Genomic DNA, 12316 nt, shown 5'->3' on the forward strand with positions numbered 1-12316 from the left:
AATAAATTTTAATCTTGAAGACAGTTTTCACATTCGTTCAATGGTTTCAGGCTCAAATATGTGGAAGTTGATATTTGAAAATGAAAAGAAGTCTTCATTGACTTGATAATAACCTCTATGGATCGAATCATGTCGTATCAAGGAAATAAATCAGTGGAAGTCAATGAAGTCTTCTTTACAGTTTTCACGTTTTATTGATATATTTTCAAGGTACGTACGGGGATGCACTGTGAGTAAATTTACTAGCAGGGTCTGTATAAAGTAGGATGAGGGAAGAGACAAAAATAAATGGGGGAAGGGGAGGGTGGATTTGGGATATGGAGTTAATGAAAGATAGGGCAAGTTGATTAAAAAAATGATAAAACAGGTGAAATCATCATCAGATGAAGGGTACCCTCTGTCACTTACAAAAATAAGCAGTAATTAAGATAGTGCAAACAAAAATAGTTATAAAATAAACATGAGCCAGTTGGGAATGAAATGAATTATAGCAGGATTCAGGGAATGGAATAATTTTGTTGGGAAATGATTTCTGTCACCACCAGTGGATTCGATTATATGCATAAATATGTACCTATGCATTTCTGCAAGTCACCTTGGGCACTCTTCTCTTGTAAATGCACCATTTTTTGGGTTAAGTCCCAATGGTGATATCTTCAATGAGGTGCAAGGCAAAGGCTGGCCTGAGATTCAATGTAAGTAAGCACTTCTTCTGTTCATAGGGGCTAGTGGAATTGGATTGACTGATATGGCCAATACATACAAATATAACCTTGCAGATCGTATAACAGGGGTTATTTTTTGTACGTATACATATACTGCACAACTTGGCAGAAAATTTTCTTTGGAATTCAAGATAAATTTATCAAGGGACAGCACAATGTGGAGGGCTTCTCTGATTTTAAATTCCAGAAAGAATTCTAATTACTCTAAAAGAAAGCAAAGGGGATTTCTCATCCTTGCCTGTGGAGGTAATTTGAAGTTAAGGGGGAAAGATTAGCTACTGCAGGCACAGTTAAATTTTTAAACTTCATCTATGATCTTTTCAATTGCATCATTTCTTTAGCCTTTAAATAAACTTCAAACGTATGGACTATATGTATCTTGGCACAGAAGAGCATATTTATCATCAGTCAAGATAAAAAATGACTAGGCTTTGAGAGTCTTACCTTGACTGGGAACTCAACCCTTGACCTCTGGACTTGAAATATGCAATGTGTATCTCACAGTGTGTAATATTGTTTAACTTACAATTAAGGATGAGTCGGTTCTTAAGTTTTTTCGGTTCTCGGTACCGGCCCGGTTCTCCCCAATCGGTTCTTGGTTCTCGATACTTGATTGCAAGAATTAACTCTTATTATCTGAATAATTGGCAAATTTAAATGAACAACCACAAGAAGTGAACGAAAATGATTTCACTTAAGATGTAAATTAAAAGGAAAGCTCTGTTAAAGAATACATGATCAACCGATTTGTCACATTCTCAGGCAGCCACTGGTTCTTTCTCCAGCTTTTGATTTTAAAAAATTCAACATTTTTTACCCTATCTCGGTCTAATTTATTCTTTTTTTGGCAGAAATATTGCCAACAGTACCACAACAGGCATTCACTGAAAACAGTACTGGCCAATGTTGATTTTGAAGGGCCGCACTAATATGCTTGGAGCACATTTTACGTACTGCATAGGATCAGGATCAATACTGAAACTCCCCCACCTCCTGACAACATCATCCGTTAATTTGTTTTAACTTGTAAGTTCAAAATATATTCTATACTCTGCTATATAGCTTAAATTGTTACTTTAATTGACAACTTATTCGCATGCTTCACTGTCACAGTTCTTATAACCTCAACAATGAATGGTTCAACTCGCCGATACAGCGACACCATGGATAAACTTAGCGGCCATGAGCTAACCCAAAATTGTAATTCAGTGATGCATTATGCAGGATAACGACAGTTTTTGATGCCTTGCATAGGCTTATCAACTTACGAATAAGCTCTCAGAACGCATCTTGCTCGCATGTTGAAGAATTACTGTATATGTACATGATTGAATCGTAAGACCACTTTCAGATGAAACGATTTTCCGCCGGCAGCCGTTCACGGCACACGGCGTTGCAGAGTCGTCTCATCTGAAAGCTGCCTGAATTTCACGTGAACGGTGGCCAGCAAAAAGTCGTATCGTCTGAAAGTGGCCTCAATGTAGCATTGTCTGTATTTCACATCTTAGAAGGCGCATCGCCGGGCTGGATTGAAATGGGCGCCGTACTGTCAGTGGCACGATTCGACTCATTTGACATAGAGACCTATGGTAAGTTGAAGGAACGGCACCGTGCCGAGGATGGCGGCAGGCAAAAAGTCGGCTTGTTTGAAAGCCTTCGCGGCTACTGAAATGTTAAAATGTTGGCGAGAGCAACAAACTGACAAACCCTTAAATACACGTGTTAAAGAGCAACTCTCAAAAGAAAATAATGTGGACACCATGCGATCGGAAAGTGATATTTGCGTGTTTTGGTCTTTATTTATTACTTTTAGGCTTTGAATATGCTGCAGACCATTTAGGCTTTGGGTGCCAAATTCTAATCCTCGCCACCGTTCCAAGCTGGTTCCAAAGTACAGACTTGATGCGATCGGTTCTCGATACCAGTTCCACAGGCAAGAACCAGCAGTACCGAGAACCTAGTACCGGAACCGACCCCTCTCTACTAACCATTCATACATGTTATTCAAATCCATCATAAATTCAGGACCTCAATTTCGGACAAAAAAGTCATGGAATCCATGTTTTTGGACCAAAAAGGGAGATGATTAATACAGCGCGATAATGTGAGACCCTAAAAATCCTCAGGAGAGCAATTCAAAACAAATGGAGGGGAATTTGAAAAAGGAAGTGAGTTTGTAGCAAAAAAATGCCCACCCACACAAGTCAAATCCTCTAAGACACTTTTCAATTCGTTTGGTTGGGATATTTAAAAAAAAATGGAAGACAGGAGGGTGCTGTGCAAATTGCCACAATAGAAATTCAAAAATTCTACATTCTATTAAAAACTGCAATCATTACATGTGTTTTATTTGATAAGAATAGTCTCCTCAGCCTCTAGAAGTGATGTAAATAAAGTGCATACATGGGAGTTGAAATTTTTTCATATGATAACCTAACACATATTTGGGGGTAATCTCCAAATCCACAACATAAATACAAATATGCAACCAAGGCATACCAAGCGAATGAAAAGCAAGCAAATCAAAATTTTCATTTTTTCTCTCATTTTACACGAGAAAATGCTAAAAAAAATTATTTATAAATGAACAACCCTACTCAGTAGCAAAGATTTTATGATAACAGACACTATACAACACTAACATTTACAGCACCGAAAAATGTAGATGCTCAACTTTTATCGTCAAAAGGACATAATTTTTTCATACATTACCTGAGTCACAAGGCCAGCAGCAATTGTAAGCCCTTGAGACCTCAACATGAACCTTCCAAGCTCCTTCACGTCACGATAGAGCTCCACGCATACTGGACGAGCAGTTTCAATTTCCACAGTGGCATTCGAATTTTTTGTAAGACAACGAGGATGCTTTTTTGCCACTTCACCAGTACTCTTGTTCAGCTGTGCAATAAGCTTGGTTATAACAGCATGCTCCATGAGAGACTGATGGTGAAACACAACCTGCAGAGAGATTTTACCAGACTTTTTAACCTTACATTCTTGTAAAGGTTCCCTACAAAGCTTTAGTGTTCAAGAAAATCATCTATGTTTTTTTAATGCAACCCAAATTGGCTTCATCTTGACTTAGATTTAGCTGATCCTCCACACACTAGAATAACATACCATCTAATTATCTGAACAGAAGAATCAACTGACCTTTTAACATAAAAACTTAACAGAAACAATGAAATAATTTAGAAGTAGTAGGCAGAGAATAGGAAAGCAAAGTGATGCAGCAAATAACATCATTGCAAATGTTGAAAAGTTTATACTTGGAGGCCTCGCAAAAATGATGTTCTGGAATTTTATGGCGAAGTCATTTTCAGAAAGTACAGAGTAGGAGTAGAAATGTTTCTCCGGTCACCATCAACAAGGAGGACCAAGGTTTGAGCCCCACAGATGACTATTTTTTTCCTGATTTATATTTCAACAAATCACAGTAAAATTTCCAAATCCATACATTTAGCTCAGTTACAATATATTCTTTTCCATTTTCAGCCTATTTTATAGGTTTTCAAAGGATCTCTAAATGGAGACTTACGTCACGAATGCAGGGATTTTATTTTCCCATTACAAGCCTACATACCTTCTGACCCATAAGGTTTAGATGTCGTAAATCTGAGAATGTTTCTATGAATACAAAGAGCTTTGTTTGTTCACTGCACTACCTGTATGGATTGAATGAATTGATAAATAAGATACAACTCATGACCTAGAAATTGTTTGGAACCACCCTAAAAATTTTATCGAATTTTCACCCGAATATCAATTTGGCAAGGCCTCCTTGTAAGTAGAATGTAGATATGTTTAGAAAGAAGATATCTATGCTGAATTCCGATGCTGATCATGCAAAATTGACATGGTTTGTCCTCTTCTGTTAACTATTATAAAATAGAAAACAAATTTTGTTTGTAAATGATCTCTTCATTAAGACTTGACACATCTGAAACTGGCAATTAGTAAAACAAGAGGTCTGGCATCATGAAGAATGCTAACTTACCGGGAAACCTCTAGTAATAGGAACTTTGATGTTGAAAACCACAATTCTAGCAGTGATTTTTGATGTAACAGGCAAGGCATTAGCAGGATCACTGAGAATGTAGCCCACCATTACATTCTGCATGTCAATCCCAGACAGAGTAACACATGGTTGATCACCAGCAAAGGTCACTTGAGCAGGCAATTCGTCAATGGAAATTCCTGTAGATGAAATGATAAAGTCATTAAAGAACAAGAATCTAAAACAACAGCTAGCAAATGCATGAATGCATGTAGTATAAAATAGCATTGGCTAAATAATGTAATAAATAAATGGCTAAAAATATGTAAACCATAAACTAGGAATTTGAAAATAATATTCCTAATGTTTATGCAGGAGTGAGCTAGCCAAGTAGTTAGAGTGTTTGAAATCTGACTGAAGGATTATCCACTGTGAAGTATCTTTACAGCCAAAGGAACTATGTACATACCTGCCACCCCCATAACTGAATGTGGGCAATTCACATGCCTCTGGCTTATTCTGGGGCGAGCTCCACAATCACCAACCTACTCCAACTTATGGGTTTGACAACTGAGGGAGTGATATTTAACATAGCCATCAACAAAAATGACTGACCAACAATAATTCAGTTGAGCTCCCAAAAATTAAGCGAGTGGAATATTTCGTTTCCGCTGAATGAATGATGGTGAAATTTACATTAATAGCCTTAGGAAAAAAATCCCCTGTACTGAGAATCAAACCACAGACCTTTGGCTTTTCAGGCCACTGTCTAGACCATCAATATTCCTCAACTCTTCTGTCAATTTTAGTAAGATACCTACAGAAATTTGTGTAAACCAAGTCCTAAGGTGAAACTCCTTGTTCAGTGCTTGCAGCCACGTAACCAGGTGGGAGAGCAAGAAGAGGTTCTCCCTCAAACATTAGCCCTCCTGTTTTCTGACCTCCATGGTGTGACCACGGGGTCTATGCTCAAAATTTTTGCCGTGTGTGTTTCACGTGGTTTCGAGCCGAGCACTCCTACCATTTGGTATGCTCGAGCTCCTTGGAAGCGAATGCGACAGTCCCGTGTGCAACTCCAGCCGAACGCGGGCGTTTGAGTGGCAGAGACCCTTCGACCCCCTCTAGTCTGTGGTCTGGAAAGCCAAAGGTCTATGGTTTGATTGTCAGAACAGGAAAAACTATGGTGATTAATGTGAATTTCACTATCATTCATTCAGCGGGAATGAAATATTCCACTTGCTTAATTTTTGGGAGCTCAACTGCATTATTGTTGGTCAGTCATATTTGTTGATGGCAATGTTAAATATCACTCACTCAGTGTTCAAACCCAAAAGTTGGTGTAGGTTGCTGATGGTGGAGCTCACCCCAGAATAAGCCAGAGAGGACCCCTCGACCCCTTGAGTGGTGGAGACTCCTCGACCCCTTCTTGTGTAAGCAGAGTGTTTAGTGCTCATCATAATAACGGCATGTCCTCACAATCAGAGAACAAGAAGAGGCGGAAAATGAGGCGCTTAGAATGGTCAACATAATTCCGAAGTATTTTAATGCCAAAGGTTTTTACGGCACTTCGTTTTTATGCTGGAGAACCTTACAAGTCATTCATTGGGCAGAATGAGTACACTGATATGTATAAATCTACCGTTAGCAGATGCATTACCAAAGTCACTCGTGCCATTAACGTTCATTTATGGGTCCGGAGGGTCACTTTCAACCTGAGACTACGGTTTTTTGGCAATGCTAAGGCAGATTTAAGTGATTAAATTTTAATAGGGAAATAGTTGATCTAAATTCAATTACAGTAAGGGACAAAAGGAATTGCATTCAGCAAAGCGAAGATTTATAAATAAATGCCTTGAGTCATTTTCACAAAATCTACGACAATGTTTAGTAAAACCCCTTAGTCAGCCATAATTCCTCAGTTCCTGAAGGAAGTTTTCTATTTTAAATTAAAGAAATGATTAAATTGAGTGGTTTTCAAATTATCCTCCTTCTGATTCCCAAATTTTCCAATTATACTTATTTAATTTTACTCTAAGAACATCTTCAGTTTTAAATGTAAATTTAATGAAACCTATATTAATTACCAAGGTTTTTTTGAGAGGTATGGCTTCCTTGACACTATTGGAGCCATTGACTGAACTAGAGATGGGTCGAATAGCAGATTTCTCGAACTAGAATATTGAATTCGAATAGTAAAACAGCTCGAAGATTTGAATACCTCGAATACTAGAATTGCGCAAAGCATGTGAAACGTACATTTCTTCTTCTATTTCACTTGATGAATGTATAAATGAAAAGGTATACAGTGGAATGTTGATCCATCGTTTTTCAAGGGGATGGACAAAAAAACTATGAATGCGGGAATGTTTGACTAGGTTGCCTATGCAGCAGGAAAACCAATATTTTTGCGAGTAATTGTGATTTCCTTTAACTGATTCAAACAGGAATTTAGCTGACTAATGGAACATTTTAATTTAAAGGAAACAAATTGGGCATATAATTGGTTCAACTAACATCTCTTTCAAATATCCTTAGGGGACACACCACCTCGCAAAAAAATGATTGCATGCCGTCTCGGCATTTACACTGCTACGATGGATTTCTGTCTGATGTACACAGTCTTATCTACCAAACGCCATTTCAGCGGCACGCCCATCTGATACTCGGCTTTATCCAACTACTTGTTTTCAACAGGTAGCTCGCTTTACCCCCACTCCTACTGTCAAGTGCTAGCGGACAATCCGAGGCGTACACACGCTTCTCCACCGGATTTTCTTCTTCTTTAATTATTTTCAGTCCATCTTTGGAAGTTCTCACGATATAAGCAGATGAATTCGAATTGATAGCAGGGAGAAACCAAATATCCTGAGAAAATATCCCTCATAGCATAACTCATAAATTGTAACTTGATACATGTTTTCGGAAAAAATACTGCATCAACTTCCGAGAAGCTCAGCTACGAGGATATTGAGTTTCGCCAGAATGCTAAGTCTCCGTCGTATTTTGACATTTATTTCTTTGTGTAAAATGCTTAAATAAAGTCAGAAATACGTCGTGTTTGGTCTTATTCTTTTTTAAATTATGCGCAAATTACTAATATTTCAATCCAATAAAGGTGTAATATGAATTGCCGAAAGTCATTGATAGACACCTATTGGGCTAATAGATGACTCGCGCAGCAGTTGACCTCCAGACATGGGGAACTTCGAAGCATGTAGAAAGAAAAAGGTCAGTGGGGGAAAAAGAGGGAAGGGTGAAACACGATTCTATTATTCTCATGTTTCATGATATTTTCTTTTGAAGTTTATTTGATGTATGGTCTTCGTAATACGAACCCTGCTCAAGTCGGGGCCTTTTGTTTGATTTCGGAGAGGAGGAAAGCGTCGGAGGAGGGGTCGAGGGCTGATGGATGGAGGGGGTTGCGGATTTTAGGAATTGTGCTATGTAGTTACTATCCCACGGCACATAGGTTCTCCTGGTGGGGGAAACCTGGGATTTTTGGATTTTTTCACCCGATCATTTTCTGTTCCCCTAGTCGAACTCTTTTCACTGCTCTAATCCGTGAATTTGATGTAGTTCGTCAACTTACCTAAATTGGCGCTGCATGCACTAAATGACTAGAGTTCTCTACATTTTTCCGAGCCAACTACCAACAACATGCGTGCGACAGTGTATTGCGCGAAATTCAAATTATTCGAGGTTGTACCTTGAGCATAATTATTTGAGATCTCGAATATTGAATACTTTCTATTATTCGAGGTATTCGCGGATACTATTCGCACATCTCTAGACTGAATGCATGTGGCCATTATAGCTCAATGTGTGGACCATCCAGTGCGCAGAGAACAGGATTACTTCAGTCATAAGCGTTATCATTTTCTAAATATGCGACTGGTGAGACATTTTTCCATTTTATTCTTTTAAATTACCAACTATCCTAGGATTGATTTTAATATCTATTTATCTATTTTAATATGTGATAGTGACACGAAAATACTAGATGTAAACGCCTACTACCCCGGTGCCACCCATGATACATGAAAATAAATATATGTATACATAAATGCTAATTCAGCCATTCGCGTCACAACAGGTAACATATGGAAAAAACCACAAACTGGTAAAAAGAGAGGCATTCCTATGAACGTCTGTCTACTATTTTTGCATACTGTGAAATACATATTTCCAGTTAATCATTTAGACGTAAGCGGTGTTCTTAATATTTGAACTTTCATGAAACAAAAAAACTACACTTCAGCTTTATTTTCTGTGAAAATTCTATGTAGGGCATAAAACATTTTGATAACAAGGTTATGGTTATTCTAGAAAAATATCATTGTACTTTATGCTGCACCATTTTGAGGATTTTTCAATTTATTTTTCCTGTAATTTATTTATAAGACCATAAATTATATTGATCATTGAATTTGGGATCACTTCTTGCACTATGGGTAGTTAATTACAATTTGAATGGTTTGCAGGAGACAGTGTTTATCCTATAGAGGCTTGGTTACTTATTCCCGTAGCTGTAAACATCACATACCTTGCCAGAGGAGAGATGCTACACCAGTCCCTTAAGTGCAAGAAGCGCAATTGAAAAATATAACGGTTTTCTAAATTTAAAATTTAGGTGTCTAGTCAAGCATCGTGTTCTTCATTACATACCTGAAAAGGCAACCAAAATAATAAATGTGAGCATAGTTTTGCATAATATGTGCCTGAGTGTCAAAGAAGCTTCCCTTGCTACAAAGCTTGGCCCAATAGAAGAATCAAATTTGGCTAACGACAAAGAGAGCATATTCCCAATGAAAGGGCAAGGCGATTGGTTAGTGCGAGAGGGAGGGAGGGAGAGATAGAGAGTGATAATATAGTTTCTTCTAAGCTTTATTTTATTTAAATCATAGCAGGAAATGTAATGAATTCATTTGGATTAATTATTCACAGTTTTTTGAAAATCTAATACAAGGAACATAGACTTTCGCAGCGAGATTCATTGATATCAACGGCTTTTGGGAGCAGTTGCGTATTGCGCTTTGTCATCCGAACTTTCGTGGCCATTGCAGGTCACATCATCAGGTGATGAAACCACATTCATCGCCTGATGATGCGAGCTGTTGACATCAAAATCAATCACAGTAAACTCTCATTATTACGTAAGGTTAAAGGCGGACGCTACTTCCAGCAGAAAAATTCACCATTGTTGATTCCAATAACTTGGTCAGAGAAATTAGAATAGACCAGGCTTCAGTAATCCATGGCCCCTTACATGTCCATATCAGCCATTTCAAAGTGGTCTGCGAAACATTTTCATGCAAAATGTTTTACTTTAAAGTGTATTTATTCCTTTAATTAAATTCACTAACATTTTACTAATTAAAATACCCAAAGAAGGCTGTTATTTGCATCAATGTTGCCATACCAACTTCAGCTTACAGCCTATACCCATGAATTTTTTCTGACCTCTACTTTCGATGAAAAGGAAAACCTACTTGACATTAAATACCACGGGGCCACCATAACCTTGTAAATAGCACAACATTCATTATGCTCACTCCAAGTAATTTCTAATTTGTACGTATATAACCTTCGACAGACTACTTTCACTTCAGAGAACTACAAATATGCTACTATATGAAATATGAATAGTGCCAGTTTCCTGCTTCATATATTAGAAAATAAAAATTGAAAAGCATTATTAAAGGAATACTCCAATGTAAAATTTACGATTCTGTGAGCAATTTATCAAGTTTTGTTTTAATTTTAATATGGCAGGATCTTTTACCCATTCATTTGTTATTTCGTATGGCACAGTTTTCTTACACAAGCACTAATGGACACAATTTTACTGGTAGCAATAGCAAATTAGTGTGAGTAACGTACCAATGTGAGTACCACATAAAATGACCTGTTTGACAATTAACATTGAAAATAGGAGAAAAATAAATTAATTATCGCTAAAAAATACTTCAAATAATTTTTAAATTCCTGAATTTATCTTCTTCACTCCAAAACACATGAAATTATGCTATTTTACCGATTAGGAACCACTACAAAGTAATATACACCATTCAATCAATCATTATATACCCTTATAATGACGAAAAGGCTACTGTTCATTATAAATAGCAGAAATAAGTTGTCTAATATATACCAAACTACCATTTGTAGACGAGGAAGTTGTTGCAAAGTAGGGAAAGTTGTTTTACAGTGAATGTGCCGGGTGCAAAATGTTGAGCAAAGGTATTTAAACTGAAGCATTTGCTCCTGAGTATAACGTGAAGCCTAAGCAAACCAAATGGAGCAATAGCTTATGCTCAAAGAAAATGCCTATGCTCCAAGCTTATGCTCATGAGCATTTGCTCAACTTTTATTCATGCGGCCCATTGCATTCGTAATTCCCTGCTTTAGGCCACCAAATGAGGATTGGGACTTGCTTTGTAATTTTCACATGTTTGAAATTGCCTTCATAATTGCATGCTTTAGGCCACAAAATGAGGATCAGGTACCATCATGCTTTTGCTCCAGAAGAGTTTTCCACCCTTACTTTAAAATCATCGTCTGCTCCACCACATTCCAAGTAGTTCGGAAATAGCCCTCATTTTAATGGCAGTCACGGCTGTTTACACGAAAGCATGCCAGGATAAGAAATGGAGAGGAGAATCACACACAAATGCAATCTGCATGTTAAAATAAGAAAATATGAATACATAAATAAAAAAATCTCACCTTTGACCTGAGCAAGTTCACCCTGAGGTTGGACAAGCACCCTATCACCCAGCTGAAGGGTGCCAGCCTCCACTCGCCCAGCGACGCAGAACCCTGAGCCAGTGCCTTTGAAGATGTCATTCACAGACATCCGGAATGGCCTGGTAATAGGCCTTGGAGGAGTTTTAAAGTTGTCTGCAAAACAGAAAAGTTGCAGGAAGTTGAGAGCAGTACACAAGAGGATTGACAAAGCCTTCGAGAAGATGTGACATATTAATAGAAGCTATGAAATTGCAGGCTAAAATCACTTAATGCTCCATTAAATTACATAACACGTTGCGTACCGGGGTATTTAAATTCCTAGGAATGCCAATTCTGGGTGGAGGTGTTGAGATTGGAAATATGTGCCTATTAGGGCGTAATGCCTTTGGTTTAAACATGGTTAAAAAGCTAATGTTTAGAATATAACTTTACCCAATCAAACATTATGATGCATCAATTCATTATGAACAACGGAAAACAACTGAAAACGTACTAATGAATACGTATTGTATGCTTAAAAATTGTTTAGGATGACGCACCTAAATGACGAGAATCTTCGTCATCCATCCGGAACGTTCGGGAAAAAAATGACGAGAATTCTCGCCATTTTGCAACGTGTTAAGTATGGTGCACCACATTAAGCAAAGAAAAGCAAAAACTTGTTAGTGATTGCTCTGAGCAAAGATGACCTTGTAGCAAGGATCCAGCTGTGTATTCCACAAATTCAACTTAAAAACAGCGGTGTCAATATGCAATAACATTACTCAGGCATTTACAATGAATGTCTTTTACCTTTGAAGAAAGATACCCAAAAACTATTTGGGACTTGGGACTAGTTTGAAAAAGA

At 37.7% G+C, this 12316-nt stretch overlaps 1 protein-coding gene across 1 annotated transcript in view; it reads right to left on the reverse strand.

The window, feature by feature from the left end:
• LOC124159363 (protein HBS1) overlaps positions 1–12316 on the reverse strand; it is a 40431-nt gene that overhangs the window by 748 nt on the left and 27367 nt on the right. Inside the window, exons 10-12 of the mRNA XM_046535129.1 lie at positions 11449–11622; positions 4723–4922; positions 3438–3683 (exon numbers count right to left, since the gene is read on the reverse strand). Coding sequence (XP_046391085.1) covers positions 3438–3683; positions 4723–4922; positions 11449–11622 — 620 coding nt within the window. The remainder of the gene's footprint in view (positions 1–3437; positions 3684–4722; positions 4923–11448; positions 11623–12316) is intronic.

Source organism: Ischnura elegans, chromosome 5, assembly GCF_921293095.1.
Source record: "Ischnura elegans chromosome 5, ioIscEleg1.1, whole genome shotgun sequence".
NCBI classification, from domain to species: Eukaryota; Metazoa; Arthropoda; class Insecta; order Odonata; family Coenagrionidae; genus Ischnura; species Ischnura elegans.